We start from the raw sequence: 10,862 nt of genomic DNA, 5'->3' as shown, positions 1-10,862 counted from the left end.
TTTCTGGCAGTGACTAGCAGGAAGAAAAAAGCATCAGACTGTCCATCCTAACTAGGGTGGGTTATCTGATGCACATACTACAATGGCCAGCTTTTCTTCTGGCTATGGGAGTTCATTTTATGTTTCCACATGCAACAAGAGCACCACCCATGAACTTCTGAGGAGCAGCCCAAATTAAAATAGGCCGGGTAGACTAGGAGTTTAGCCTACACTTTTGATGCCGTACCTTGTCTGCCAATTTCTAAATCAGGCCCTTTATTATTAAAACATGGAATATATTATGCAACAGAGCAATTTATTGGTTAGGAAACATGAAGATATGTCTATTAATCATTCGTTAGCACTTGTAAAGGTATTTTTGGATATACTGATCTCATCTTCACTTGTTTTCATCAAACAATAGGAATGACTGTTTCCTCACGTGATGTTCAGTTTGACCTGACAATATAAATGAGTGTGAGATGCATGACCCATATTGGTGTTCAAGTATGTTTTGTCCTTGCACGTGCTGCTTTCAAGAGGATTTGTTGCAGAAATGTTCTGACCTGATTCACAAAGGTAAACTTGAACCTTTTGTCTAATTTTAGACCAAAAGCCTAAGTATATGACTGGGAATTCATAAAGGGAATTTACGAGTACTATCTTTAGGTTCACACTCAGGGATAGTACTCGTAAATGCCCTTTGTGAATTCCCAAAGTCATAAACCTACATGTTTGGTCTAAGTTCAGACCAAACGTTTAAGTTAACCTTTGTGAATCGGGCCCTTCATTTCTAGAAAATGCTATCTCAAATATATTATCCTGAAGATTGTAGGAGGAATAGTGAAGGCACTTCTCAGGCTTTTCAAACAAATCTGGGACTACCTACTGTTTAGCATAATCTGACGATTCTTTTTACTTACCTGTGTAACAATGTCCAACCCAAGGACACTAGAATCAACCACTATTGCAGTTAAAATTGTCTGTAGTACCAAAGCCACAAAAGTGTTTATCCCAAAAACAAGAGCATATCTTGCCATGCTTAAATTTGCTGCAATCTGGAACCTGAAAAAGAAGAAAGGAGACTGCTTTATTTTCTTAAAATTCTCACATTCCATTGTTAGGAATCATCAACTTAGAAATATTTTGTGTGGCTTTGGTTGGCTTATTTTTTACAGGTACGCCAAAGAGAAATCGTGAGCTATGTTAGCTACAGGCAGATCTACATCACCTTGTCAACATATCCAAGACAAGGATTACCAAATGCCTAGATCATTCCTCTGCATGGATAAAAAATATATCTCCCTAAGTGCTACACAGCTGTACTACTGCTTTGGTAGACCAGTCGATTTGTTATTTTATCAATTAAAATGTCTAACACAGTTATTTCTAGTGCCCTGTACCAAAAGCAAGTTCTCAGAAAAACATCAGTGAAAGGGAAATTACACAAAGCCAGGAGACTGCTTAGGTGAAAAATGGAAAATGGAAGTGTATTAACTGCTCAAAAGAAATTTGATTATCACAGTGAAAAGTAAACATATTAAGTGCTTAGACGAAGACTGAAAATTACAAAAACCAGGCAACAAGTATGTCTACAACATTGATTTTGTATTGATATTGCCAAAATGTAACTGTACTGCATTCACTGCGGGCCACAATCTGAGTTGATGTCTCTGAAATTTGTGGCTTCCAGGACCTGAAGTCTGCATCCAGGTTTCACTCACTTTTAGAAGTATGCAGGTGGGTATTTTATCATTGGAATTACTCCCTGGGATTCACTTTCTGCACGACCTACCAAGATTAAACTGTCCTGAAGAGCTTTAATGAAAGTCAAGATATCAGGAGACTATCACAATGAAAATGAAATTATGTTACATTAGTGAAATGAAAACTGAAAAATTAAGAAATGGAAGGTATATCTATCACTGTTCTAATGTGCCTTTTTGATGACACAACTGTGATATGCTCTTTGCTGTTTTGATTGAATGTTGATGTTCCTTAATGCAGCCACTATTGAGATCACAGATGTAGGTGGCACCAAAGCTAAAGATCTCACCATTGCTACTGGGAGCCACCCCAATTTCAGTCGGGAAAATAAAAAACTTAAACAAAGAACAGTTTTAGCTCACCGTATTAGGGAAATTCATGATATTTATTGACCAGTTATGTGAATAAACTGTCAAAAGCCTTGGGTATGACAAAGGTGAGGGCAAGCGTAAGATAAAGTGAGACGTACTCCACTGCTGCTCCTGCATGGCTGCTGTATAGCCGGTCAATGTTCTGAAGCAGCATGGCCACCTGCTCAGTCATTTCAATCTTCTGAAGAAGTGTAGCTTGGGTGAAGCAATGAGGATGAATGTGGACCATGTCTCTGCGATCCCGGGCAGGAGAAAGTAGAGTGTCCTTCGGATTGGAGCCTATCACAATATGTCAGAGCTGCTTGAGTCTATGGGTGGAGAACAGTCTTGGGACACGTGTTGAGCTGCTGCCGCTGGGGTAGAAACAGGTTGGGGACTCAAACGTGGGGCCCCACCACATTTTATCAGCATGAAGTGAGGCATTGAAGTACATTTGTGGACACCCAGGTTGGTCCTCTGCTGCTGAAAGCCATCTGGAGCAGCGGGGCGGGTATTCTGAGGAGGGAACAGCTAAAGTGATATGCCCTTTATTGAATGGGGTAACATGCAGTGTGAGAAGAGTAGAGTGTGCAGAGTACAGGTGAGGGGGCATGGGAGGTGACCCGCCATGTTTGGATAGCACAAAGGGTGAATGGATGTTCGCTGGTAGTCCCGTCCATGGGCCCTGCTTGCCAATGAAGGATGCGTGGAGCATCAAGTAGTGGGGTCTGAGAAGTGGATGTCACTTGTCCGGCATGCCTATCCCTGGATAGGGCCTTCTGTAATTCCATTTGAGGAGGACAGGTGCGCTGGGGCACAAGGGCACTGCCCCCCTGGTGACGATGAGCAAATGGAGGAAACTTTGCAGGCCCTGGACCTAGGGGCCTGCTTGCATGCACTCGCCCAGAAGCTGATTACAAATGTAAACGTACACTAGGGGCACAGTGGTGGATTTGTTATCAACAGTAGGATGAAAGGGTGACACAGTCACAGTGGTGGATTTGCAATCAAAAGTAGGATGAAAGGGTGACACAACAGTCTTTATCGAGGCACCTTTCTATAGCTGGGTCACTTACACCACATTTGTGCCTTTTAAGGGGGGCATTTTAGCACTGGAAAAACACAGTGAAATGCAACATGATGGAGTGTGGAGGCAGACATCATGCTGGAGTCCCTTGAGATGACTCTGCTGGGTCACACTGAAAAATTCAACACCATTTAACAGGTGATATTGGTCATTAGATCCACATTGGATAACAAGATTGATGCTTGATGATTCAGTTGATGTAAACTTGCTGGGCACTGACCACAGACACTTAGCGGAATGGATGATACAAAATGAGTTGCGCTACTGAAAAGTAGGGACTTACGGTCCTCTTATGGAACATAGTGGGAATTCACTCAATGTTGAGGAAACTGGACTGATTGTCTGTCACTAAAGATGATATCACTTGCTTGAAAGGAACCTGAACTCCTGATGACTTTTGTCTAAAAGTTTTTAATTGTATGCGTAGTCAAGCTATTCCACTTTGGGCAGGCAGAGCCACAGGAGGCTTGGCATTCATGATCTCAGTCAAATTAACCAAACTCCAGACAGAAGTAACTGTTTCTACTCTCTGTTATCAATGTGTTTGGAGACTCCTAACTCCTTTGTTGTAATGTTGATTAATTTTTATTGCATTTTTTTGATATGTATGTTATTATGGTTATAGATGACCTAGAAGTTAGTTTAATGACATTTCAATATGGTCAGACAAAAGAGGTTTTACTAATTTGGGTTGAAGATTTCAATCTACTATTGTGTAACTTTAGTAAGAAGTCATTGTGTGGCATAAAATGCTGAAACATGATACATTTCCAGCATGTCCCACAGGGGGAGACTATAAACAGGATTACATTGTCAAAAAATCTGGCCTTTGCTAAAGAGTACAGGTCAAAAGAGACACCTCTCCCTCTGACTTATAAAGGAATTGGGCATTGCAGTGAAACAGAATTAGTAATGCTGCCCTTGGATATAACTATCTTACTGAGAGATTAAAATGTTGACGTCTCCTGTCTGAGCGATCACAGCCCACTTGTTGTCACTTTAGATTTACACTTACTTGAGGACAGAGCCTACAAGGAAAATTTGATGCTATCAAATACATGCAGGAAAGGTATCAGAATTAAAAGGGAAAGGGTAGATAAAGAGGAATACTTACATAGACTTATAAAGAACAAAACCCATCCAATTACAATGCTGACCTCCATTGATAAAATCTTCAGAGAAAGAATATTCTAGACCTCTTTCATGCCCAATTCTATATCACATGGTCTCACCTTAAGTAAACCTGTCAAAAATGACACCCCACAAGGCTGGTTTAATCATGCAGGTAAGCTGCACACAAGCGGTTAAAGTCAGTTCTCTTAAAACAACTGCACTCAAAGGTAGACATAATGAATGGTAGGAGGTTGTATAAAGAAATCTTTAAAACCAGGAAAACAGAGCGTAGAAAGAAAGCTTGGGCAGAGTTAGAAGTGGCAACAAAATGTAGGGCTAGCTCTGCTTTTTGGAAGTTGGTATATCAGCCTTTTTTGTCAGCATATCTAAAGCCTGTGATGGAATCTTTAATACCAGTGTGGGTGGATCATGTTTCTAACATTTTTAATCTGGGAAATAAGGATACTATCTCAAATAGCCAGAAACTAGTAATTGGCAGCTATGAGGATGCTGTCCAATTTAGCAAGACTATTGATATGAGAGATGGGACAATTACCATTAAGTCAAGCCCTTTTGGGCAGGCCCCTGGCCCAGATGGTATGCTGTTCGATATGTCCAAAGATAATGTGTACGTTTGATTTCCACTACAAGCTAATGTTATTAGAGCGGTCACAAGAGGGCAATTTATTCCATCCTAGAAGGAGGTTGTGGTAGTTCCCATTTTTAAAAAGGGGACAAACACACTTCATGTTGTTACTGCCCAATCTCTCTCTTAGACAGCTCCCTGAAAATACTAGGTAGAATTTTGGCTGCTAAACTAGAGGTTAATTAGAGGAAAGGCATGCTCTATCCAGAGTGCCGTATGGTTTTCATCCAGTTCTGAGCATTGTGAAACAGTGCCTGAACATCCAGCTAATAATTGGGAAGCATGCTAGGGCAAGGAGAGGATTCATTAACTTAGCATTTATGGCCCTCTTCTCTGCACTTAACATGGTCAACAGAGTAAAATATTGGGCCATTATTGAGAGAATGGGGTTAAATCAGGCTTTTATTGATTTACTGGTCATCCAAGAGGGTAGTGGCCTGCATGTGATTGGACAGTTGCCCCCCCCCCGCTTTCTACCCAAGGAGCAAGGTAAAATAGGGCAGAGATGCACCCACTACTCAGATCCCTACAAGGAACAACATCAGAAGAAGAAGGACTGCCCTTCTGGACCCCTGACCTGCACGTGGACATTGCACTCTGAAGGACTGCACCAGCTGCACACTTGGGCTCCACCACTAAAATGACTTTGCCTGTCTTCAACAGTTTCAAGAAGGGACTTCCAGCTTGCTACAGGTACAAAATAGCTATCCAGAGTCCCCTGCATCAAAACCTGAAGGAACTGACCAGCTGACCAGTGGTTAGTGCTCATTTTTGGATTTGAACCTGGTGCATTCTGGGAGTTAGAGTCCTAACCCTCAAGGAGCAACTCAGAGTTTCTGTAACCTTTGGGTGAGCTGTGGACTCCTAAAAGACCTTCAAAGTCCTTCTGGAAGAAGATCCAGAAGTTTGGAGAACTTTTGAAAAAAGCCCCAAAAAGGGACCGACCCGCCATCGTGAGTCAAGCCGGCTTACCTCAACCGTGACCCGGCTTGACTTGCAGGTTTGTCCCACTGAAAAGCTCCGGAGCCCCAGACTTCCAGGTTTTCACTAGGGGCTCCTGGAAAAACAATCAAATGACCTTGCATCGAAATTGGCTTGCTATGGCAGGGATGGCCCCCATCGGAAGGATAAACCTCCAAAAAAGTGACAAAGTTTGAACGTAAAAGTTGACAGGGACTTCCTGTGCAGCCTATCTGAGGACGGCTCCAGGGACGTCAGATCAAGATTCAGCTTTGGCCCGGATGAAGACTTCCGTCTTGAAAAATCACTAAGGGGGTCATTCTGACCCCGGCGGGCAGCGGTTGCCACCCGCCTGGCGGGAACCGCCATTTGGCCGCACCGCGGTCAAAAGACCGCTGGTGCCATTCTGACCTTCCCGCTGGGCCGGCGGGCGCTACCCAAGGTAGCGCCCGCCGGCCCAGCGGGAAGGAGCCCTGCAACACAGAAGCCAGCTCCGAATGGAGCCGGCGGTGTTGCGGGGGTGCGACAGTTGCACCCGTTGCGCTTTTCACTGTCTGCTAAGCAGACAGTGAAAAGCTTAATGGGGCCCTGTTAGGGGGCCCCTGCACTGCCCATGCCAGTGGCATGGGCAGTGCAGGGGCCCCCAGGGGCCCCAGACACCCGTTACCGCCAGCCTCTTCCTGGCGGTGAAAACTGCCAGAAACAGGCTGGCGGTAAGGGGGTCAAATCCCCATGGCGGCGCTGCTTGCAGCGCCGCCATGGAGGATTAGCCCAGCCGGGGGTAAACCGGCGGGAAACCGCCGGCCCTGGTTTTCTGACCGCGGCTTTACCGCCGCGGTCACAATGGGCAAGGAAGCACCGCCAGCCTGTTGGCGGCCCGTAGAATGACCCCCTAAGTCCAAAGATAGAATTCTTCACTGAGGCATCCTGCAGTGCGCATCCGAAGAGGGCTGCAGGGAAGTCGAATCGGATTGGTGACTTCATCCCACTGAAGAAAATCTTCAAGAAAAAGACTAAGGGCCTGATTTATGAAAAGTTAGCGCCGCCTTTACGACATTTTCTGACTTAAAAGCAGCACAAACGTACAAAATATAATTGTATTTTGTAAGTTTGCGCCACATTTATGGAAAAAAATGATGTAAAGGCGGCGCTAACTTTTCAGAATCAGACCCTAAGTCCAAAGGTAAACTTTTGACCGAGGCCTCCCGCTTGCTGTAGCCGAGCAGGGCTCCATCACTGTCAGCCTCAAACTTTGAATTTGCCCCAGTCTAGTGCGACCAGATGACCAGATTTGCGCTTTTAGTTTCTATGCACTTGAAAACATTAACTCTTTAAAAATTCATATCTCTGGTTCCCACCGTCTGATTTTAATAATTTTGGTATCATTTTAAAGATAAAGATATACTCTTTTTTATATAAATTGTTGATAGATTTTTATTGTGTTTTATGTTTTACTTATTTACTGTTTTGTGATTTGTAAATGCTTTACACACTTGTCTCCTAAGTTAAGCCTTGTGGCTTGTGGCCAAGCTACCAAGGGTTGAGCTGGGTATAATTTATTGAGACCTAACTGGACCTAAGTAGGGATTAGTGGGCTACTGCTAAGTGTAGGTGCTTACCTGTCCTTACCAATAATCCACTTTCTAACACTGCTGAATTTCTATGGTTTTGTACGAGTAAATTCAGAACCTAACTATAATATATATTATAAGCAGCCAAGCCTGTGCCATGCATGGCCTTTGGCCGTGTGCAGCGCAGGTTGGCCACAGTGCCTGTCTCTGTCAGTGGATGTGTGAGTGTGAATCTATGAGTGGGTCTGAGTAGGTGCATGAGTGTCTTAGTGGGTGTGTGAGTGGGTGCCTGAGCCTCTGAGTGCATGTATGCGTGAATGAATTAATGTATGAATTAATCTGTGATTTTTTTCAAATCTTTCCAGAATCGTGAATATTTTGTAAATAATTAGCGGAAATTCATAAATTTTCATGAATATCGTGCACCGTGACACAAAGTTATATTAAACCTATATTTTGTCCCTAAAACACACCTATATCACACGCCTGGGGCCAGGGTACCTTCACCCTGACCCCTTATGTCACTTTTAATTTGAATTTTCACCCCCGGGGACAGTATCTTGTAAAATAAAATGGTGGTCACAACATTCTAGTCATGTTGCTGTCAGCCAATTGCAACGCTTCTTTTACGCACGCGTATTCATGAAAATTCACGAATTTCACGAATTATTCACGACAAGAGATATACAAATATATTTGCCCCTAAAAATCTTCTATACTACTGAACAGATTTACATCAAATCACAAGAGATTAATCATTGCACCGAGAGCTAGCTTTCTGCCAAATGTAATGTAATTCCGCCCTGTGTTTCAGGCTGTAGGCATTTCCAAAGGTCCTACCCCCACTTCACGGATCACCCAGAAACTTTCTGTGCACAACAAGAATCACTGCAACACAGTTTTGGGAAAATTCATGAAGATTCGTCAAATGGTGGCAAAAATATAAGCAAGTTAAAAAACCTCTTTTTCTATGGAAGCATTGTCCTAACTATAACTACTACTATCAGTTATACTCGTGACCAAGGAGCGAGAGGCTCCGAAACGCGTAGAGGTTATGCTGTCATTTTTAATTCAATAAACGCTGGATGAATAAGAGCCGTGGCCTGTGGTCTGCTACGTAAGACATGCTTAGGGAGCAGGCAACGCGTTTGTTGGGATATATATATATATATATATATACTTCCCTTTACACCTCCATTAAGCACCAATATGGGATACGAGCATGCAGATATTTTTTTAAAACATGGCCCATTGAGTTCTTTGAACATACAGAAATGCTTTTGTCCATGCTACAATTTTGTTTGACCCATTACCTTTTCATGTTTGACAATGAATGTTTTCTGCAAAAACAGGGGACAGCTATGGGTGCTTCCCTTGCTCCCACTTATGCTAATTTATATATGGGTTGGTGGGAGAAAGAAGTGGCTTGGTCTGAGGTTAACAACATTTACATGGACAAAGTGATATCATGGGTGTGATACATTGACGATGTTTTTATTATCTGGGATGGTTCTGATCATTCACTATTGGACTATATAGCGCTACGAGGCCTCTGGGTAGCTGGCGCTATATAAGTCTCAATAACATAACATAACATAACATATAAATGTACTTAATGAAAATTAGTTCAATATTCATTTAGAAACTACTTTCAGTAGAGACACTATTGAATTTTTAGATGTTTTACTGGAAGTGAAAAATTATCGATTAGAGACCACCATATATCGCAAACCCACGGCGTGTAATTCTATTTTGCATGCTAATAGTGGACATCCCACTGCATTAAAATGGAGCATACCTTATAGCCAATTTCTGCGGGCTCGCAGAATATGCTCTGATGACAGTAGGTACGATATGGAAATCCTGACAATGACAGAAAGATTTTTAAGCAGAGGATATCCTCTTAAAATCTTGGTTGATGCACAGAACAGAGTCAAAGAGAAAAGTAGGGATGAGTTACTTTTTAAGAACACACCCATAGATAATAAAGTTGAGACCTAACAATCACCTCCTAGAATATTTTTAGAATTCAATCAACAACATGGTTCATTGAAAAACATCTTACAAAACAATTGGCATATTTTACAGAATGATCCAAATATCAGGGACTGTATTGGCCAACATCCTTCCATAACTTATTGTGATGCTCGTTCATTAGGAGACCATCTTACCCGAAATTTCTTTTCTATGAAAGATAACACATCTTGGTTGAGTAAAAAAAGTCTGGGGTTCTGGAAGTGTGGCCACTGTAAGGCATCTAAATATGCACAGAATATGCAAAACTATCAGACATTTGATGGACGTTATTGTGAGATTAAGGATTGGATCACATGCAAAACTGAATATGTGGTCTATGTTGTTGAATGTGGATGTCGAAAAAAATATATAGGCAGTACCATCCATAAATTGAAGATCAGATTTTTACAACATTTTAGAGCCATTAAAAATCATGATAGAAGGTATCCTTTGGCTAAACATTTCTGGGATACACATAATGGTGATTGTAGCACTTCAGTATTTTATGGAATCAAATTTATCAAAAGCAATCCCAGGGCGGGTGACAGAACATTAGAACTTAGACAAATGGAATCAAAGATGATTTTATTACTTGGATCTGAATCTCCTTGGGGTCACAACCTTGATGCTGAATTACATGTTCATTTATGAAATACTATAGGAATTGAATTTCAATTAGAACTTGATTACAGTGGAAAATGACAATTGCTGTTGAAATTGCCAGCATCTATTGGATTATGTAGACAGTAAAATGTCTGCATTTTCTATGAATTAATGGGGACTTGAATTTTTCTCTATGTTGCCTTGAGAAATACGGAAAAGTATATTTTAATTTTTCTTCCTATACCTATATGTTATTAAGGGAAGCTAATTTTCCATCATTTTTTTTAAACATGTGACGTTCACATTATTTATATAGATGTGTTTTTGACGTTTTGCACTTTGCACTTTATTCAAGCAGCCCCCTTTTTTGCACATTCATATATTACAAAATTGAACAAATGATGAAGAATTATTGTATTGCGCTTTAAATTTCATTGTATGTTCAGGACACCAGGCACTTTGAATGACAATAGTAAATTATACATTTCAAGACTTGAATGACAAAAGGCTCTTCTATCTGAGTCACAGTGTATGATGCTACCTGTGAAAGATGGCTCCAGACTAAAAACTTTTTTACAGTTCAGTATTATATCTAGACTATTTACAAATATTTACACCATGTCACACTTTATTTCTAATCTCAGTTTTAGAGAATAACAATGATTTTATCTATTTTCTAATTTTATTAAGAATGTGAGTTAATTGAAGTATTTTATTATATGATAATGATTATTTATATTCTTCATGACTGTATTTAGAAATAGATGATT

The 10,862-nt window shown here is 41.3% G+C and overlaps 1 protein-coding gene across 1 annotated transcript in view; it reads right to left on the bottom strand.

Annotated features, from left to right (window-relative positions):
* Positions 1-417: 417 nt before the first annotated feature.
* The window catches only part of LOC138265113 (thiamine transporter 2-like), a 238,088-nt gene continuing 227,643 nt past the window's right edge, over positions 418-10,862 (bottom strand). The window contains exons 5-6 of the mRNA XM_069212655.1: positions 903-1,044; positions 418-438 (exon numbers count right to left, since the gene is read on the bottom strand). Coding sequence (XP_069068756.1) covers positions 418-438; positions 903-1,044 — 163 coding nt within the window. The remainder of the gene's footprint in view (positions 439-902; positions 1,045-10,862) is intronic.

This window comes from Pleurodeles waltl, chromosome 11 (assembly GCF_031143425.1).
Source record: "Pleurodeles waltl isolate 20211129_DDA chromosome 11, aPleWal1.hap1.20221129, whole genome shotgun sequence".
NCBI lineage: Eukaryota > Metazoa > Chordata > Amphibia > Caudata > Salamandridae > Pleurodeles > Pleurodeles waltl.
The sequence above is the reverse complement of the archived record's forward strand: the minus strand, read 5'-3'. Positions and strand labels throughout refer to the sequence as shown.